General features: G+C 47.6%; 2 protein-coding genes and 1 long non-coding RNA gene across 3 annotated transcripts; all 3 read left to right on the forward strand.

Moving 5' to 3' along the window:
• Window positions 1-323: 323 nt before the first annotated feature.
• On the forward strand, window positions 324-1,577 carry LOC108642986. Its single transcript, XR_003915719.1, has 3 exons — window positions 324-431; window positions 624-861; window positions 1,541-1,577. It is a non-coding gene; the product is annotated as an uncharacterized LOC108642986 (long non-coding RNA).
• A 6,208-nt stretch (window positions 1,578-7,785) lies between these two features.
• On the forward strand, window positions 7,786-11,656 carry LOC108642985 (putative ankyrin repeat domain-containing protein 19). The gene is made up of 5 exons (XM_018087369.2): window positions 7,786-7,868; window positions 9,514-9,628; window positions 9,875-10,048; window positions 10,137-10,243; window positions 10,951-11,656. Exons 2-5 carry the CDS (start codon window positions 9,623-9,625, stop codon window positions 11,258-11,260), a joined length of 597 nt encoding a protein of 198 aa, XP_017942858.1. The 5' UTR covers window positions 7,786-7,868; window positions 9,514-9,622; the 3' UTR covers window positions 11,261-11,656.
• A 2,372-nt stretch (window positions 11,657-14,028) lies between these two features.
• On the forward strand, window positions 14,029-17,781 carry LOC115307390 (ankyrin repeat domain-containing protein 26-like). Its single transcript, XM_029959118.1, has 5 exons — window positions 14,029-14,099; window positions 15,104-15,230; window positions 16,437-16,718; window positions 17,500-17,576; window positions 17,757-17,781. Exons 1-5 carry the CDS (start codon window positions 14,029-14,031, stop codon window positions 17,779-17,781), a joined length of 582 nt encoding a protein of 193 aa, XP_029814978.1.
• The last annotated feature ends 2,849 nt before the right edge of the window (window positions 17,782-20,630 follow it).

The raw sequence follows: 20,630 nt of genomic DNA on the forward strand, positions 1-20,630 counted from the left end.
ATAAGGGAAAAAGGGGGCAGGGTTTATCCATTTTAGGGAAAGGGTGGCCATAAAAGGAAATACTGCAATGCAGCAAACTTTGGCCAATCAGGGAGTGGGGCCTAAGGATACAGCAATCAAGGGCATTTTCATACAACAATTTCAGGGTACAAACAAGGGAAAAACTACAATAAATATTTAGACACAACTGTAAAACTCGAAACGCATTGGGTCTGAACTTCTTGACAATTTCATACAGGGGTTTCATCCTCTGGAGGGTCACACATTTCTTCTTGTTTTCTCCAGCTTTCATATGCAGCCATGTCCTCACTCCCGACAGACAAGGATCCCCTTTCCAGAGTAATGGAGGAGCACCGTGATTCTTTAATCAAAAGTTACCGGATTTGAATGAAATGCTATAGAGAGGCTCTGGAAATCATTCAGTGTTCACAGTGAGTCTGTGGTTTCCCATCCCCCACTAAAGATGTGAAACATGTTCCTTGCAGTCGGAATGTAAACTCATAAACTCTATTAAATGGATGTCAAGCACATTGCACTTACCTGTTGGTTTACTGATGCATAGCTGGTGTCTTGGTTTCTTATGCACTCACAATAAGAACACATCCATTTTTTCTGCCTAGCAGATTGACTGATCTTGATTCTTGAGCATGAAAGAGCTCAAGTCCTCGGAGCCATCATTGTGATTCAGCAGAAAACAGAAGAAAGAAGTAGAGATCTCGAAAGTCAATTGGACAGGATAAAAAACACCCAACAAGACAGACCTCTTCAAAAAGAATCCACCCAGGCAGAAGTGGAAATGTACAAAGAGCTCTATCTGGTGGAAGCGAAAACCAGAAAAAGCCTAGCCAAGAAACTGGAAAGGTAAGTCCATGCTTTTCTGGACTGGTAATAACACACTCCTTTTTCCTCGTGCATTTTCCTTCTAAAATCCCTTTTTTACATCTCGCCAGCATGATGTGTGAAAGCAGAACACGGCATATTTGCGGGGAAAGTCCTTTAAGACCCTTCCCTTCATCAGACCTGTCTTCCTTTCTCTTTAAGAGTTCCAGCAGTAACACCACAGTAGCGCCATTATGGCATTATTGGTGTCTTTTTCAAGTTGATGTTGTTCTAGAAGGCAGTCTTTTTGCTAGTCTCTAATCTCCTCATCCTGTGTGGGACAGAAAAGATGAATCTTGTGCCCTTTACTGTTTGAATAAGGAGAGGCCTCTCAGAGAACAGAGTTGGATTCTGTGCATCAAAAATAAGAACGCTCTTTCTTGGCTTCTGTTTTGGCAGCGGGTCTGAGGTTTGAGCTTTCCTTGAGAAGGCCAGGATAGGCCAGAGTTCTTATGGAGGTGACACTTGCTGCTCCTTGCACTTAGTGTGATTTCTTAGAAACAGGCCCTCTGAACAAGCTCAGATCAAAGGATGTGCTTGTTTTGGACACTCTTAATGCCCTTCGCTTTTAGAAGTCGAGTAGTAGTCAAGGACGTGGAGGGTAACTTTGCAAAAGCCTTACTGCCAAAGATGACTCTCTGTGTGCTTCTGAATGTTTCAGAGCTGATGAGAGACTTGCAGAGGCTGAGACCAAGCTCCTTTGGGAGCGCCATAGAAGCAAATCTGCAATCACAAGCAGCGCTGTCAGCATACATCTGGCTGCAAGTCCACTTCTGGATCCAGCTGGCCTGGGATATCTTGGCAACAGTTTGGGACTGAACAGAAGTCTGGGTCTCAGAACACCACCCAGACATCTGTGGTAAAGCCAAAGACTTTAGGTCATCTGTAGCAATTTGAAACTCGGATATCAGCACAAAAGGATTATGTAGCAGGCCATGGACCAACAGGGGCTGAAAGAAATCCCACCACCTGAGGATCGCATGCTTCTTCACAAGACCTACTGATATTTAACTATGTTGATCGGCCTGGCTCCTGCAGCGAGATATGGAAAGACTTTGTGATGATGATATCAGACTACGTAGAAACCCCTTTGTTCTCTCCCCCCTATGTAATCCTTGTTACAAGAAATATTAAACAATTGTGTGACTGTAGCAGAAAATTGTGTAATCCTCTAGTTAGCATAATCCATCCCCAACTTAGCATAATCCATCCTCCTCATAAACATGTCCTGCCCCCAACACCCTTAAATTTTGAGATGCGTGTTCAATAAAGATTCCGGTTTTCACCCCCAAACTTGGGATCGATTAGTTGTTGACCTCCTACAAATGGTGCTGTGTGTGAGGCCCAGAGCCCCAGCTTCTAATATTTAGAAGCTTGCAGTCCAGAGGTGACACGGCATTGGCAGAAGAAGCGGCTCCTTCTCTCCCGGTGGAGGTGCGTGGCTGAACTTAAAAAAGGGAACGTACATAGAATTTGTCACACTGCAGCAGGACTGCAAGTGAGCAGCTTCCAACTAGGGGGGGCAGAGCGCTGCCGGCAGAGAGACCCGGAAACCAGCCCACCCCATCCCCCTCACCTCCAGCCAAGACAGAAAAATGAGGGAGAATAAAAGAGGCGAAGAAAGCAAACAACAAAGACATCCTTCCATAGCTAATAGCCAAAATTGTTTTTAGACGAATGCCTGGACATAACAAAGATTTTATTCATTAGCTCAGACACTTCAATCAGCAAGTCTTGGTTTAAATAAGTGATGATGTCTAATAATGTAAACAAATTCAAGAGGAACCTTGCTAATTGTTTTCTAAAATTGTTCACCTAGATGGCAGTCCCTAGTAGAATGAAGTTTTTGTGTTTGTGAAAATTTTTGCTAGGTTTTGTAATACCTATGACAAAAGGGGTGATCACAGCAAGTGAGAGGTTTAGTCATCACCGGGTGACCAAGGAGATTGTTTTCCTGTGGGTGTATCAGAGGTACCATCTGCAGATCTTAAGGAAGTGGTCTTGGAGAAAGGAGGCTAATGCTGATTTTGAGGATTAAATATTTAGGCTGTGTGGTTGCATGTCAAGCAAGGCCAAGACAAAGGGACCTGTTACCCAAACTATCCCAATGAAAACAGGATGGGTAGCCTGCCTATTAGATCCCAGGCACTGTGGGGACCAGAATAACCACAGTGACTAATTGTGATGGGAGGCACTCATGAAACACACATTCCCATCAAAATATGGCTTTTTATTTTAGAGGCTCCACAAGCATAGCGTAGTAGAATTGTTTAGGTTGAAAAAGACCCTTAAGATCATCAAGTCCAACTGTTAACTCATCGCTTCCAAGTCCACCACTAAACAATATCTTCAAGTGTCATTTCTGCACATCTTTTTAATACTTCCAGGGATAGTGACTCAACCACTTCCCTGGGCATAACAACACCTTCTGTAAAGTTCTTCTCCTTAATATCGAATCTAAGCCTCCCCTGGTGCAACTTGAAGCCATTTCATCTTGTCCTATGGCTTGTTCTCTGGGAGAAGAGACTGACACCCACTTGGCTACCATTTCCTTTTCAGGTCACTGGAGAGAGCAATAAGGTCTCCCCTCAAGTCTCCTTTTTTCTAGGCTAAAAAACACCGGTTCCCTCTGTTGTTCTTCCTAAGACTTGCTGCCTTTCAGGATACACCCCTAAATCAGCAACAAGGCATCCATATGATCACATAATGAGTGTCCATATGATCATATGATCATGTGATCATATGATCACATGATCATATATGCTTAAATAACTCAAAACTCATTAAGCTTCAGAAAAGCACTGATTCTGAGCACTCCTGATGTTTTACTTGACAGCGAATACTTCTCCCAACCTGACCATTCCAACTAGTCTCCTGACCCTCTGTCACAACAGCACAGTCAGTAGCATGGCTGGAGAGTTGCACTTTGCTGCTTGAGGGAGGAGTCCTACAACAAACAATTTTGCGTAGAAAGTTAAATTATGAGGCAAACAGTACACCAAGAATTTACTGCCACTAGATGGCAAAAAACACATATGGAAAGCAACAACACATTTCTGAGAGCACAGCTAATGTTCTCTTCACTCAGGGGAGTTTATTCCTTTCTCGAGTAGCACAAGCAGGAAGACAACAGGGCAGCACAGAAGCCCTGTCCAAGTATGTACTTTGCCTTTGGAAAAGCTGCATTAAGTACCAACACTGCTTAATTCTCCACAACCCTCTGCATCAAGTTCTGTTTTAAAGCTAGCTAGCAAAAAAAAAAAAATTGTAGTTGTAGCCTCACAGGAGGTTTGGGGCTCCATAGAGTTCAGAAATCTGTCTGCAAGAGACTGTGAATCTCTGAGGATAGTGAAAGAGAAGGGGATATGGGGAAATCCTTAGCCATTTGAAAGGATTTACACTGCAAGACTCCTTGTTGACTATGGGACACACCATGTCATTTAAAGAGACACTTAAAGAACACAAAATGACCTCATCGATGCTAGGCCTGGGGACAGGCACACTGTGCAAGTCACTTGGGAAAACACTGGCACGAAACTCTCATTACCATGGTGTTATAAGTAATTACCACTAATTACTTATGGTGTTATAAGTTTTCCAAACATACTGGGTGTCTCAGTTTAAGGAGACTGAAAGTGTTTTGCTAAGGAGGGCGAGTTATGAGAGACTAAACTCCTCTCTCTCAGCAATTGTAAATCCAAAATTAAGAGGCTCCAATCAAGAAAGTATGGAAAAAAGGAAAATAACAACCCTTTATTAAAGGATATATATGTATTGGCAAAACCAGCAAAAGAACACTAAAACAACTAAACAATAATCCTGTACCCAAAAAGTCACCCGCAAAAAAAGGAAACAGTTTGATACTTCTCTGTCCTCTAGTGCGATTCTAATCCCGGTTGGCAGAGGGCGCTGTTGGATCACTGGAGGAGCAGAGCCTGCGGTTGCTCGGTGTTGGTCAGCAGGGGGGGCTGTTGGGCTCTGCTGGTTGCCGTGTGGGGGCCCCGGATCGCAGGAGAAGCCAAAAAATGAATAGTTTCCCACCCACTGAGGAGGGGAAGGGGAAAAGGGGAAAGAAGGGCGGTTTCTTTCCCACTAAACTCATGCTGTCTGCGGCTGGCTGTGGTCAGGACTCCCCTTTTTTTGTCAATGAGTACAAAACTCTCCAATGAAATCTGAGCAGATTTGAGCTGGAGACAGAGCAGTGCACAGGCAAGCCGAGGCTGGAGAGCAGCCGGATGACCAGGTCGAGAGCAAAACAGCCTCAGAGCTTTTTCCAACACACACACACACACACACCCCTTGCGGGAGGTGACTGAGTTGTGGACAGCTTGGGCCCTGAATTTGAGTGGTTGCAGCTGTGAGGTTGTAAAGGAATGTGAACACTGAAGTGAGAAGAAGATAAACAAAGAAGATGGAACTACTGAACCACAGAGGCAGCCGGACATCTGTAACAGTTCGTTTGGATACATGTCCGGAAAAAAAACAAGTGCCAGAAACATTCAAACACACAAAATATCTTTTATTACAGTGAGAATAGTAATAATAATAATAAAATTAGCAAAAAGAATCAAAAATTAAAAAAAGATACAAAATAACTACCTTACTGTGTGACCTTAAAAAACAAATGCTACGAACAGCATTTATAACACGATATTAACTAGTAAAAAGAGAGTTTAAAGGGATACCAAAAAGGGATCTTAACACAATATTATGGATAACTATTAACATGATATTGGTTAGTAAAAGGGGAAATTAAGGGAAAAATACTATGAACAACTTATTTATGTAAAAATATTCAATAGTAAAAGCGGAATTAAAGGGACACTAAAGGGACATTAAAAAAGTTTATTCTCTCGGTTGCTTCCTATCAATAAACTGTGCTTACACACACAGACAGGCCAGGGCTATCAGGATCTGCAGCAGCTGGTTGGTACCCATGCTCACTCCTCACACACACACACACCCAGCCCCAGACAGAGCTATTAGGCTGGAATGTAGTTCTGCCAGCCAGTTCCTTTGTGTAGGCAATCACCCAAAGCAGAAAACTGTCCTCCCCATTCAACATTCCTCCCCCACATACAGCAGGGGAAAGAAAATTCCCGTTTGGTTTTTTAGAACAAGTAAACCCATGACACTGGGGAACAAATCCCCCAGTATATTTCCCCCATCTCTACACTGTCATCTCCTTTGAACACTAGGCTGGGCAGTGATTCTTACTGTCATTGGATCTCTGTGAACACAAACGGAGCTGTCCTTGGGGGCTGAATGACTGCAAGGGTCATAAGTTAACATAGCATTGAGGACTTGTGCTACACATCCCAGCAGCTGTGCCACAAGGAACTATGTTACTGGTAAGTTTCATTTAGCTGGCGCAGTGCTACAGACAGAGCCCATTCATCCTGGTTTTCAACCTACTAATTTTCTTCACATCGAAACCCCCTTTCCATATTTGTTGGGTTTAACAGCCTTTGCAACATCTTGCAAAGCAAAATGACACAAAAGAGCTGGTTAATATTCAAGGATCACTTCCATCAAGCTCAAGAGAGTTTCATCCTAGAAAGCAGGAAGTCAGGCAAAAATTCCAGGAGGCCTGCATGGATGGCTTCATAAGGAGCTTCTTGTTCAAACACAAAAAGGAAGCTTAGAGAGAGTGGATGCAAAGAAAGATAACAGAAATGTTGTCTGGGCATGCAGGGATGAAGCTGGTAAAGCTAAAGCCCAAATGGAACTGAATCAGGCCAGTGGTGTCAGAGACAAACCAGAAGGACTTCTTTAAGCATGTAGGTGACAAAAGGAAAACCAGGGAAAATGTGGGCCCATCACTCACCAAGAAGGGGAAGCTTGTTACACAGGACAGGAAAAAAGCAGAAATACTGAATGTCTTCTTTGCCTATGTCTTTCCTAGCTTTTCCCAACCTTCAGGGATCAGGACAACTGACTCTAGGAAACCCTATTCCAAAAGAGGACTTGGACTAGAGCACCTTAGTCTTTCCGTGATTATGTGCAGAGGGTGAGCAGTAGCCACCAGTAAAGCAGGGCCATACCCACAGTGCGGCATGTGCAAAAGCATGCAGAGCATAGTGGGGCTCCTCAGCAAGAAGCAATAGCAGTCGCCAACAAGACTCGAGCAGGTGTCCTCCTTTTCTTCTGTTCCCCCTGCCAGCTTTGCTTCTCCCATTCTCCGATCACAAGGCTGTACCCTCTGCTTGCCTCTGGGACAGGTGGGGACCGGTCCAACTTTGGCAGAAAGGGCATGGCTGCCAGAACTGTCACGACATTTTAGAACTGCTGCGTTTGGTCAGAGAATTGGAGCTCTTTGGACCTAGGTGGGAGGGATGAGGAGAGTCATATTTTTGAAGGCTTATTAAGGCTTTCTTCCTGGGCTGGGAGTTAAGACTTCCCTCTCTGCCCTTGATCTGAGTGCAAATCAGTCTGGCAGATATCTTCAAGGCTGAAAGAGAAGCCAGGCCTGAAGGCCAAGCCAGAGTTCTCCTCTGCTCCCTTCAGCTCTGCTTTCAACTGCATCCTCAGCCTGTCCCAGAGGCCAGACAAACATGTCCCCTTCCTCTGTGAAGGCTTGAAGCACAGTCATGTTAAGATCATGGCCTACAGGTGAGCTATTGCTACTAATCAGTTGCCAGACTCTTCCAGTGCTTTAGAGCCATCCTCTTTGTGTTCTGGGCAGAAGATAATAGTGGGTGAGCTTCTGGTAGCCATAAAACACAGGCAAATCCCTGATCCTGTGGGAAGTGGAGGGGTTTGTAGCCTGCAAAGAAAAAAGGAAATTTCTTCAGCCTGCTTGCGGTGCACTGTAGCGTCTCTCCCCTGAGAAAGCTGGTGCAGAACCTCTGGGCCTTCACTTTGTGTTGTCATTGGGACAAACTGGGACAAGATGTGTTTGAAAGCTTCTTCCTGCCTGCTGTGTGCTGCCCATTGGCTGCTGGAGCAGCAGAGCAGAAATTCACTGTTGGCATCTGGCAAAGCAGCAGGTGACAGCAGTTATGAGGGGGTGCAGGGGTGAGGTGTCTGCTCTTCAAGAGGGACAAGACAAAGGAGTTGGGGAATTGTCCCGGTGTGGTATATTAATATAATATAAAAGACACGACCCGGCAGCTAGTTGGCAAGCAGTCAAATCTGTTTATTTAAAAGAAAAATGTCTCCCTATAAACCCTCTGACAGACATGTGACCACCTGACCAATGACAGCACAACACACACTGCTCATGTGCCCCAATATGCTGTCCAGGGACTTCAGTTCCCAGAATGCTTCCCTCCCTATTCTCGGACACGTCCCTACATCCTGGAATTCTGGCATGGTAGGCTTGGGGCACTCAGTGGGCATTTCTTGAGAGCTGTGGTGGCCCCCGCCTGCTCGGGCTGGGATCCCACTTCATCCTGAGCCTCATTTCATGGAAGTGTGTCCAGAGGCAGCCCGGCCACAGGCTGAAGCAAAAACCCAGAGCAGGCGATGCAGGAGCTGCTCCAGCGCCTACCACAGCCTCCGGCCCAGTGGGAGCAGCCCGGGCCCTGCCCCGGGGTGCCCTGAGGCGGGGCAGTGCCCACTCCCGCCAGCCGCCCTCACAAGGCCCAGGCCGCCTCCTTCCCACAAGGCCCAGCAGGGCCGCCCTCACTCCTGCCCCACCCTGCCATGTCCCGCCCGGCCTCACCCTGCACCGTGGCCTCTGCCACACCCCACGGTGACGTGCTGAGCGTTCCACCTGCCATTGTGACACCACAGGCACCAGTCGAGCACAGCTTCGTTGGTGCCCGGAGCCGGCGCTCAGAGCTGCTGTAGCCTCTCGAGGAGCAGTAGCACATCCCGCTGTGGGAGCATTTCGCGCCTGTATCGCCGTCTTGGTAGCTGCAGGCCACGAACGCTGCACAGGGCAACCTCGTCTGCCTTGTGCTTTATACCCCGTGCCCATCCTTCTTCTCATCCTCGTCCCTTTGTCACCCTCACCCTTAACTTCACCCTCGTCCCATTCCTCATCCCTACTTGGCGCCCGGCAGCCCCTCTGCAAGGGGGCTTCTTGCACTTCCTGCTGCTGGTAGCTCCAAGCAGGGCCATGCCGTGGCTTCTCAGCAAGAAGCGACGGCAGTCACCATCCAGCACCACCAGTGGGCAGCCCCGGGCTGCCACCAGCTCCACCAGTGCCTCCGAGCTCAGGGAGAACGGGCTGGGCAGGCTGCACCGCGCGGCCGCCCGCGGCGACCTGGCCTGGCTGAGGCGCTGGCGCTGGTATGTGAAGGTCGTCGGCATCGACAGGCGAGACCAGGAGATGCGGTGAGTTCTATGGGATGCTGATGGCACACCTTGGCCATCAAGAGTGAACTCTTGACCTTTTCACTGCTTGTTGCTGCCGGCTGGGCTCCAGCGCTGTTGGAAACGCGTGTTGCCGACCTGCCGCTTTGCTGTAGTCTCTCTGCAGGGCTGTTCTGCAGCTGCTCAGCCCTCACCTCTTCTCTTCTGCCCTCTGGCTAATCAGCGCAGGATTGCAGCAGCAGCAGCAGCAGCAGCAGAGAGCAGCAAGGGGGAGGAGCAGAGTCCGGGCAGGGTCCCCAGGGTGCTGGGTAGAGACACGGCTTTGGCTCATCCTTTGTCTATCTAGGTTGAGAGTGTATGTTTAATTTTTAGGACACCTCTGCATCTCGCTTCGGCAAATGGCCATGCAGATGTCCTTAGATATCTGCTAAGAAAGAACAGCCAGCCGAATCTCGCTGACAACTTGAAGAGAACGGCACTGATGAAGGTGTGTGGAATGCCTTATGATCTTGTAGGTGGGGATTAGTGATGGTGTGTTAAAGGGGAGGTGTCTGGCAGGATTCCATGCATCGCTAAGCCATAGAAACATGCATATTGCAATTGGCTTGGCATAGGTCTCTGTTAGCTAATCTTTGAAGATGGTCTTCTATCCTAGCGTTCAGGAGCTGAGGAAGTTGTGACAGAGGGGGATGTAAAAGTTGGAAGTCTTTCCCTTTTTGTGTGTTGTTCCCAGGCAGTACAGCAGGAGCAGGAAGAATGTGTTGCTATTCTGCTGGAACACGGTGCCGACCCGAATCTGGCAGACGCTGGCGGCAACACTGCCCTTCACCTGGCTGTCCTGTCCAAAAATACAGCTGTAGCAGGGCTGTTACTCGAGCATAATGCCAGTAGTGATGCTCAGAACCAGGTAACCTTGGCACGTGGGTAAAACTGCTCTTTCAAACAGCTGCAGAGCTTGTCTGTGTCTTTCTAATGGCGATTATTTGTCCTTTTAGATGGGATTTACTCCCTTAAAACTTGCAGCCCTCCTACAGCATGAGGAGATTCTGGAGTGCCTTCTGAAAAAAGCAGCTGACAGGCATGCTCAAGCCCAATGTGAAAGGTAAGAGGTTTGTCAAAACAGCACACGGGTCTTCTCGGTAGCCTGCAAGCAAGACCGAGACGAGGGGAGTGGCAATGAGCTTGGAAAAAGAAGGAGGAGCCACGTGGAAGCAGTTCCCTGCGTGACTGGTAAATGCAGGTCTGCACTTGGCTGCTCTCGTACCTTAGGGGCTCTTGTACCTTGCCCGCTGAGGTCTGCAAGAAAGCGTTGTCTGTGGTGCCCTCTCCCCACACAGACCCAGAGTCATCGGGAAACTTGCCAGTAGCTCAGCAGCATGGCTGCTCTGCAGGCAAGGGAGGTTTAAGCCAAGGCATAGTTGGTGCGTTAAGTGCTCTGAAGGGAAGCGTTGGGAGAAAGAGAAGCAACAGTGTCTGAGGGAACACGAGGGGCTCCAACCACACATAAGGAGAAAACTTCCTGCCATGTAGATGGTCAGGCGGTCGAACGGATTGCCCCGGGACTTTCTGCAGCCACATCTGTGGGGACTTTGAAGAGCAGTGCAAGGAGCCCTGAACAGCATGGCCTGACCTTGTAGTTGAGGCTGCTTTAGGGAGGCCCCTTCTAAGATAAATTCTCCAATGCTTCCATGTACTTGGCTTCGCTTTCACGGAGCTTGTAGGAAAGGGGGGAAGAGCTCTTTCGGGAACAAGCAGGGGAAAAATGATGCGGGATCAGACATGTTTCACATTAAATCTTGGATGCTTTAGGACTGCTTTTGTGGTTACTGGAACCCATGAGGTTCACCTGGAGGAAGATAATCTGCGCTTGCAGGAGGAGTTGGACAGGGCTGACACGGAGGTATGGAAAGCCTGTCCCTACAGGGATAAACCTGGCGGTGCCCGTTGCTTCCTATACATCATGAAAACGGACAAAACAGTATTCTGGGAACCAGTAGGACAGAGACCTAAGGAAGTGGCAGTTACATCGGGCTTTGATCTGCCTCTGTCCCTCCGGCCCCCTGCCCCACAACCCGCCATGCTGAGGCAGAGCTGCCTCTCCTTAGGGTTTCACCCGTGACCGGCCAGGGGGGCTGGGGTTCCTCTCTCTCTGCTACATTCAAGATTTTCCTGGTCTAAGAAGACTCCCCACACACCCCTGGCGTGATTCTCGACTCCAGGGCAGGTCTGTGGAGCAGTTCACCTGGCTGCCTTTGCTGAAATGGTGGTCATTAGCTTGTCAGTGATGCCATCCTTCCTGGCCCCACCACACTGAAGCAGAGCCGCCTCTCCTCAGGCATCCACTGCTTCCTGCTTAGGGGCTGCTGGGCACCTCTCTCTGTGCTACAGTCGGGGTCATTCCCACTTAAGAAAACTCCCCATGCTCCCCCTGTGCAATCCTGGGCTCCAGAGCACATGTGCCAGAGCACTTCACCTCTGACACTTGTGAGATGCCTTCCTTTAGGAAGATGAATTAGTTCACTCATCTTTTCCTGGAGCAGCAAGCAAGGGAATACAAGAAGCGTCACAGGTCACAAAAATGGTCCGAGGGGCAGTGTCAGTGCTTAGAACCGTGCTGTAGGAAAGCAGTGGAGGAGTGGGAGAGGCTGCTGTAAAAGAGGACAAAGGAATAGAGCTTGTGTTCATTGGGTAGTAGAAGTGAAGCTTTGAAGGTACTTGAATTGATTCCAGTTCTTTGGGCAGAGGGTATGCACACATACATGCAGCACCTGAGTTCTTCAGCAGCAGCTGGCTCCTCTATGTAGAAGCTCCCCTGACAACTGTGGATTCTTACCATGATTTTACAGCTGCAGGAGGAGGAAGAAAAGCATCTTCAGTCTGAGCATTGCGTTCGTGACTTGAAGACTGCCTTGGATGATAAGGAAAGAGAAGCAATAACTTCTTCCCTGAAACTGCAGGACCTCCTGTTGCCATCTTCCGAGACTAATACCACTCTAAAACAACTGGAAGAACACGTGCAACAGTAAGAGAGTAACCCAGTGAAGCAAGGTGTCTGTCGCTTTGGGGGATTGGGTGGAAACAACGGGACAGTCAGTTGGATTTTGAAGGACACTTCTGCTGTGGATTCTGTTACTTAGCACAGTTTGTCTGGAACTGGATTTTCTGGTAATAAGACCCGTATTTGTTTTTAAGCCTTGAAATTGAAAAGACCAGATTGGAAGCCACTGTCCAGCAACAAAGCAATAGGATTGAAGCCCTTCAGAGAGACCTGCAAGCCTCTGCCTCAGTAAGCTGGTCATAAATTTCCCTTTTTGTGACTCTTGAGCCTAGTTGCCTATTTCTGGGGGGAAACTGTAAGATGAAGTTTTCCTGGAGAGCCTAGGGGAGCTCAGTTTCTGCCTTCTCCTCAGTAGAGGCTGCTCAGAAAGCAGCCTAGTCCTTTCCCCAGCTGTTACAAAAGCCCTGAGGGTATTTGCTGTGCTGGACACTAGAGCAATTCTTAGATTATTAATTATGAGTTTCATCATGAGCTCCAAGGGACCCAGAAGTATTGCTCCCAGAAGTGTCTCACAAATTTTTAAGTAGTTGTGAAGTTTCTTCTTTCTGTCAGGGAATCTTTCAAGTGTTTTCTATGCTCGTTTCTGGCAGATGATAAATGCAGTTATGATGGCCACCCTCTTTAGAGGTTTTCCCAGAATTCACTGCCTTTAGATCACACTGAGTTTCCTTTTTTTTTCTGTGTACAGGTTGGTGAACTTTCCCAGCAGCTGGACATGGAGCCTAAAACAGGCATGCAGCTAGAGGCCCAAAACCAGACTTTGCAAGAAGAGCTGTCCACTCTGCATGGGAAGTATGAAAAACTGGAGAAGAGCAAATGCCAGCTGCAAGAAGAAGTGACAAAAGTCCATCATCGTTTGGAGACTTTCGTGCTGGATGGCAGCCAAACAGCACAATGTAAAAGAGAGGTGGAAGAACGAGCTGACCACGAAATAAGTCAAAAGCCACAAGACGTCAGTCTCGTTCTGCAAGTAAGTGAATTTCTCACCAGTGTCCACAGGCGCTACGTAAACTTCTGTTGTGGCCATCAGTTTTGGTCTTTTTCTTTTGCTCCTGTATTCTGTGTGTTAGCTTCTGCCTTTCCTGAAGGCAGTGGGAGAAGGCAATATGGTTGGGCAGAAGGGCTGTCACGGGTGTGTAATGTGCCGGCAGGTCCCTGAATCAAAAGCCTGCCCCAGGCAGATTCCCACTTTGCAGTGCTTGGGGGTATCTCTGTCCGCTGGCCTGGTTCTCACTGCTCATCCTTCAATGGGTTTTGCAACTGCCAGCTGTCATGGCCAGACCTACAGGTGCTGCTTTGTCCTTGTAGGGGGGGAAGGTGCTCAGAAAAGGAGTCACTGAAATTCCAGGGGTGGGGGTGAGGGGGTGGAGGTGGGGGATGCTCTTATTGTCTTTGAGGAATCCTTTTCGATATACCCTGTCCTACAGATACACTGTCTCTTCATTAGGAGCTTTGAATAAGAGTGCTGATTTGGGCTTCTTTCCCAATGAAAAGAATTATTTGCTGTGGTAGCTCCTGGGTTCTGCCTTGGTTGCTGCTGGTAGTGAGGAGGCACAGCTGCCTCTCTGAGTAAGGCAGGGCCCTTGAAACTGGATATGTGCAATTTTCTGCTGGGCAGAGCTCTCTTTTTCTTGTGGTGGTTGAAGGTGCACTGTCTCCTTCAGGCACAGGCAGCCTCCCAGGCTCGATTAGGACAGAACGGAGACAGTCATTGCGATTCAGTGAGAATCCAGTTAGAAGAAAGAATTAGAGATCTCGAAAGTGAACTGGACAGGGTAAAAAAAACCCAACAAGAGAGTGCTTCTCGTAAAGAAGCAACGTGGGGAGAAATGGAAATGTATAAAGACCTGTATCTGGAGGAATTGAAAACTAGAAGATGCCTAGAGAAGAAACTGGAAAGGTAAGTCCATGCTTTTTTGGAGTGGTAATAAGTGACTCCGTTTTCTTCATGCATTTTCCTTCTAAATGCATTGTCTACATCTCAGCAGCATTATTGCCCTACATTGGCCAACAGGGTCTGATGTAGTTGCCAAGACACTCTCCTTGATATTTGAAAAGTCGTGGCAGTCGGGTGAAGTCCCAGGTGACGGGAAAAAGGGAAACCCACTGTACCCATCTTTGAAATGGGTAGGAAGGAGGGCCCTGGTAACTGCCAACCTGTCTGCCTCCCCTCTGTGCCTGGGAAGGTCATGGAAAAGACCTTCTAGAAGCTATGTCAAGGCACATGGATGACAGGGAGGTGATCTGAAGCACCAGCACAGGACTGATGTCCTGAGGGACATCAGTGAGACCCCACCTGGAGTGCTGCATCCAGCTCTGGGGTCCTCAGCAAAGCAAGGACCTCCACCTGTTGGAGTGAGTCCAGAGGAGGCCACCAAGGGGGTTAGAAAGATGGAGCACCTCTGCTATGAGGAAAAGCTGGGACAATTGCAATACTTCAGCCTGGAAAAGAGAAGGCTTTGGGGTGACCTAATTGTGGCCTTTCAGTACGTGAAGGGAACCTACCACAAGGATGAAAAGAGTGCATTTAAAAGAGCATGTAGTGAGAGGACAAGAGGGGGGGGAATGTCTTCAAACGGAAAGACAGTAGGTTTAGGTTTGATACTAGGAAGAAATTGGTTGCTGTGAGGGTGGTGAGGAACTGCAACAGGCTGCCCAGAGAAGCTGTGGATGCCCCATCCCTGGAAGTGTTCAAGGCCAGGTTGGATGGAGCTCTGAACAACCTGGTCTCGTGGAAGGTGTCCCAGCCCACAGCAGGAGGCTTGGAACGAGATGATCTTTAAGGTCCCTGCCAAGCCAAGCCATTCTGTGCTTCTCTGATGTCTGTGCTGCTTATGTGAGACGGTGGGGAAAAGGCTGGTTCTTCCTGTGTTTCATGGTTTTCTTAACTAATTTGCTGTGCAGGTTGGAAAAGCTTCTGAGGGTAGATAGGAGGAAACTCAGGGCTAATGAAGAAACCCAGTCCCAGCTGGAAGAAATGAAGAACAGATATTCTGAAAAGGTCAGGGAAGTGGATAGATTACGAACAGAGGTGAGCTGCACTTTGGGTGGGGTTTTTTGGTTGTGATGTTACTTCTTTTGAAACCTGGGAGATGCTTTCCATATATTTCTTGTCATGTTGATGATTTTTTTTTCCTTGGCTGCATTTTGGATGTGATGGGCTTTTCTTATTGCTCCTTCTGCTGTTACAGTAGTAGATGACTATACCTAATACGGAGGTAGTTATCATTATGGGTAAAGATGCAGCTGTAAGGGCAAAGCAGTAGGTGTAAGGGCTCATGGAGGCCAGGCTGTCTTGCAGAGGAAGGGCAAGCCAAGAGTGGCAGCCAGCCTGGCAGGGTGCATGACCTCAGCGGCCAGGGAGCCCTCCCACAGGCCCTCAGCAAGAAGAGCAGAACAGGTCTGCTGACAGTAAGCGGGGTCAGCCAAGAGTGCAGATCCCCTGGCTGGGCCTTAGGGATGGGCAGGTCTGCCATCCTTGCAGGACATCACGTCCATGGGCTGAGAGCAGTGGGGCCCAGCTCAGGCCTGGCTGTAGCTTGAGGGAGGCTGTGACAGCGTCATCTGGGTCTGACAGATGAATTCCTGCCCTGGAAGAGAGGGGAGGAACACCGCTGTCACTCGCAGGGCACAATCAGCCCCTGAGCCCTGTCTCAGGCGTGAGCTGAGCAGGAGGCACTTGACGTTTTGCTTTTCTCAACAGTGTTGTTGCTGCCCAGGGCACAATGAGGACAGGTGCCTCCCAGGGGAAAATCTGTAACTTATTGCTCACGGGTAGCTCTTTCAGCCCCTCTTGTCACAGGGACTCAGAAGGACTGTTCCCAGCAGTGGTTTTGAGGCTGCTCTGCCTGTGCAGTAGTGGCATGTAACCTTTGATTTCCTTCTCTGCTCCTTACTCAGATTCGTTGCTAAAGTGGCCATCTTTCACAGCTACACTTGGGTTTGGAAGGCATCACTGTAGAATCACTTACTGCCTTTGCAGTGATTCCTTTTGAGTCCGGAAACTTGTAGCATTTTTGCATGAGGAACACCAAAAGGATGGGAACCTGAGGAATGCTGAGACAAATGAGGTGAAAGCTCTTCTGGCTGGAAAAGAAGAGCCTGGTTGCACTTTGTTTCTAGTCCCGAGCCAGCAGATGATGAAGATAGTCTCCCTGGCCACCCCCTTTTGGGGTTTCCACAGAATTCACTGCCTTTACATCACGCTGAGTTCCTGTTTTCTTCTTTCTGTCTGCAGGTTGCTGAACTTTCCCAGCAGCTGGACAGGGAAAGTAAAAAGTGCACGCAGCTGGAAGCCAAAAATCAGGATTTGCAAGGAGAGCTGTCTACCCTGCGAGGGAAGTGCGAAAACCTGGAGATGGACAAATGCCAGCTGCAAGAAGAGCTGGCAAAAGTCCAGCACCATTTGGAGACTAACATGGTGGATCGCACCCAACTAGAACAATGTAAAAGAGAGGTGGAAGAACGAGCGGACCACGAAATAAGACAAAAACTCCGAGAAGTCAATGAGTTTTTGCAAGTAAGTGAATTTCTCACCAGTGTCCACAGGTGCTACATAAACTTCTGTTGTGGCCATCGGTTTTGGTCTTTTTCTTTTGCTCCTGTATTCTGTGTGTTAGCTTCTGCCTTTCCTGAAGGCAGTGGGAGAAGGCAATATGGTTGGGCAGGAGGGCTGTCACGGGTGTGTGATGTGCCGGCAGGTCCCTGAATCAAAAGCCTGCCCCAGGCAGATTCCCACTTTGCAGTGCTTGGGGGTATCTCTGTCCGCTGGCCTGGTTCTCGCTGCTCATCCTTCAATGGGTTTTGCAACTGCCAGCTGTCATGGCCAGACCTACAGGTGCTGCTTTGTCCTTGTAGGGGAGGAAGGTGCTCAGAAAAGGAGTCACTGAAATTGTGGAGGTGGGAGATCCTCCTGTTGCCTTTGAGGAATCCTTTTCCATATGCCCTGTCCTACAGAGAGAGTGTCCTTTCATTAGTAGCTTTGTATAATAGTAGCTCCAGGGTTCTGCTTTCATTGCTGCTGGTAGTGAGGAGGCACAGCTGCCTCTCTTAGTAAAGCCTTGAAATTGGGTACATGCAATTTTCTGCTGGAGAGAGTTCTCTTTTTCTTGTGGTGATTGAAGGTGCACTGTCTCCTTCAGGCACAGGCAGCCTCCCAGGACAGATTAGAACAAATCAGAAGCAGTCATTTAGATTCACTAAAAAAACAGTTAGAAGACAGAATTAGAGATCTTGAACGTGCACAGCGAAGGATAAAAAGCGACCAACCAGAAAGACCTTTTCAAAAAGAATCCACCCAGGCAGAAGTGGAAAAGTACAAAGAGCTCTATCTGATGGAAGCGAAAACCAGAGAAAGCCTAGCCAAGAAACTGGAAAGGTAAGTCCATGCTTTTCTGGACTGATAATAACACACTCCTTTTTCCTCGTGCATTTTCCTTCTAAAATCCCTTTTTTACATCTCACCAGCATGATGTGTGAAAGCAGAACAGGGCATATTTGTGGGGAAAGTCCTTTAAGACCCTTCCCTTCATCAGACCTGTCTTCCTTTCTCTTTAAGAGTTCCAGCAGTAACACCACAGTAGCGCCATTATGGCATTATTGGTGTCTTTTTCAAGTTGATCTGGTTCTAGCAGGCAGTCTTTTTGCCAGTCTCTAATCTCCTCATCCCGTATGTGATAGAAAAGATGAATCTTGTGCCCTTTACTGTTTGAATAAGGAGAGGCCTCTCGGAGAACAGAGTTGGATTCTGTGCATCAAAAATAAGAACGCTCTTTCTTGGCTTCTGTTTTGGCAGCAGGTCTGAGGTTTGAGCTTTCCTTGAGAAGGCCAGGATAGGCCAGAGTTCTTATGGAGGTGACGCTGCTCCTTGCACTTAGTGTGATTTCTTAGAAACAGGCCCTCTGAACAAGCTCAGATCAAAGGATGTGCTTGTTTTGGACACTCTTAATGCCCCTGGCTTTTAGAAGTCGAGTAGTAGTCAAGGACGTGGAGGGTAACTTTGCAAAAGCCTTACTGCCAAAGATGACTCTCTTTGTGCTTCTAAATGTTTCAGAGCTGATGAGAGACTTGCAGAGGCCGAAATCAACCTCTTTTTGGAGCGCCATAGAAGCAAATCTGCAGTCACAAGCAGCGCTGTCAGCATACATCTGGCTGCAAGTCCACTTCTGGATTCAGCTGGCCTGGGATGTCTTGGCAACAGTTTGGGACTGAACAGAAGTCTGGGTTTCAGAACACCACCCAGACATCTGTGGTAAAGCTGAAGATTTTAGGACATCAGGTTTGTACAAATTTTCCAGAGCGGTCAAAGGCCAAAAAATATTGAAATCGAAGCAATGAGCTGTGTAACTACCTTCTTTTACAAGACAAACTGTGGTAAAGAGCACTGTGGGGCACGAACCCCCCACCTAAGTTCTACACTAAATTTACATGTATGGTATGTGTGACCTATTTCAAGTGGTTAATGTCACCATGAGTGCCAAATGCCAGCAGACATCTGTGAGACCCCATTTTCTTCATCATTGATCTTTGTTCTAGCAGTTTCTTCACTGGACCTTGCTTTAATATGTTACTATGGACAGGAGGCATTTGTTCCTGTAGTTCCTGCTACATCTTACTACATGAAACAGCAGAACTCCCTACTCCTTGGGAAGTCTTCACAGCCTTCTAATTGTGCAGCAATGCTGCACAATCTGCAATAGCACTGGTCCAAGTATGCCCTGTAATCAGCAGTCAGTGTGATAGCACATCCCTTCCAGAGTGCAGAGCATTATACCAGGAGACGTGGAAACCACACACCAGTAGTTGTAATCAGTGGGACAGCCACGTAGCATGGGACTGAGGCATGGCCAAGCTTCTCTGTTGAGTTAGTGTGTTTAGTTGTTGGATGAATGTGAGAAGCATTTGTTCACTTTGAAGTCCATCTCAGTTCACTGGTCCCCTCACCTTTATTGGAAAGAACCCGTTTCAACAAGGTGTCTACATACAGTACCTGGTTGAAGACAAAAACACCAAGGAGATGAAAAGGGGCCAAGCAGTGTAGGTAATGCATAGCAGCGGCAGTTACAGACGGGAACTTTTCTGTACCGCTGTGAACACGTTTTTGAGGGCAGAGGCATGGACAGGCATTACGGAAAGAACTCGTGAGGTAATTAGTGTTGTACCATCTGCAGGGACTATTCTGCAGGCAAGCACTAGAAAGGAAGCAAACTCCAGGGACCCAATGCAAAAGGGAGAAAAGGAGAAGACCAGGAGGGGCAGGGAGCACGGAACAAGTGAGGGAAAGAAAGGACAGAGAGATGGCAGCAAGATGTTAAAAGAAGGAAAAGGCAGAGGAGGAAACCATTCCTGTTTGAGGAAAAAAGCTGCCCTAGTTGAAAAGAAAAGAGTTGACAGCTGTGTCTTTTTTGAAAAAGAACAGGGAAAACAGATAGTGAAGGGAAGGACAGTGGGAGTACCCAGTGCTTCCTAAAATTGAATTGTGCAGCAACAGTCTTCCATTGTGATTTTCCAGAAGAAAACTCTGGGCATCTCAAAGTTTTGTCAGTATCAAGACAGAAACCTTCACTGCTTTCCTGGCTTCCCTCAAGGATGTTACAGAAAATAAATATTTCTACAGGTTATTTCATGGCTCATTGTTTTATCCAGTTGCTAATTTATGCAGATGTGTAGTTCAAATCGCTATATAGGCTGCTTCAACGCTTTGCAACAACTGCTTCCCAGATCTACTTGTGGAAAACAGTTGAGTTGATTCCAAGAAAAGAATGCACGTGATCTGAGAATGGTGATACTGTTCTCACTCAGTGTCCTGACTGCAACAGCACCCATACATTTTGAGGCCACATGTGTCTCACAGCCTTGAGCGTACTCTCAAGGAAGTTGATGAACAACTACGTGTGACATTTCCCCACCCTTCAATGACTGATGTCTGGAAGGGTTTTGTTTCTTAGTTTGGGAGTTTGATTCAATCCCAACATTTCTCCTTCCTATTGCATTTTTGTTGGTAGGACTTAGTCCCCTGAAGTTCTCTCTGACCTTGACTGCAACCTCTGGAGACTTCTAGTTTGTTGTCAACAGAGGAGCTGAGGATAGTTCACTCTCACTATACACAGTTTGTCTTCTCAGGATTTGCTTCAAACTCTACTACCATATCAAGTTCTAAAGTTTTTTTCCTCGAAGGGGTGTGATTAAAACGATGGCTTAATCCACTGAAATCTTACCTCTTAACTCTGTAAATACTACGTCTTAACTGTGTATTTTCTGTATAATTCTAGGCACGACAGGAACGGGATGCAAAAATCACTAGAGACCTTCAACGAGGTAATGTGTCGTTATGTTAGGAGGGTTTTTAAGGAAAAAGGTGAATATTTCTAGCTCTTGACAGCTCTCGAGCCATTTTTATCAAGTTCCTGTGATAAGTAGGTTTTTGGGGTTT

Source organism: Manacus vitellinus, unplaced genomic scaffold (assembly GCF_001715985.3).
Source record: "Manacus vitellinus isolate BGI_N305 unplaced genomic scaffold, ASM171598v3 ctg7180002437057_pilon, whole genome shotgun sequence".
NCBI lineage: Eukaryota > Metazoa > Chordata > Aves > Passeriformes > Pipridae > Manacus > Manacus vitellinus.

Coding starts and splice junctions, on each gene's coding strand:
- LOC108642985 (XM_018087369.2), top strand. Junction 10,049..10,136: donor GTAGTGATGCTCAGAACCAG/GTAACCTTGGCA, acceptor TTGTCCTTTTAG/ATGGGATTTACTCCCTTAAA. Junction 10,244..10,950: donor GCTCAAGCCCAATGTGAAAG/GTAAGAGGTTTG, acceptor TGGATGCTTTAG/GACTGCTTTTGTGGTTACTG.
- LOC115307390 (XM_029959118.1), top strand. CDS start 14,029: ATGGAAATGTATAAAGACCTGTATCTGGAGGAATTGAAAACTAGAAGA. Junction 15,231..16,436: donor TGGATAGATTACGAACAGAG/GTGAGCTGCACT, acceptor TTCTGTCTGCAG/GTTGCTGAACTTTCCCAGCA. Junction 17,577..17,756: donor CTAGCCAAGAAACTGGAAAG/GTAAGTCCATGC, acceptor TTTCTCTTTAAG/AGTTCCAGCAGTAACACCAC.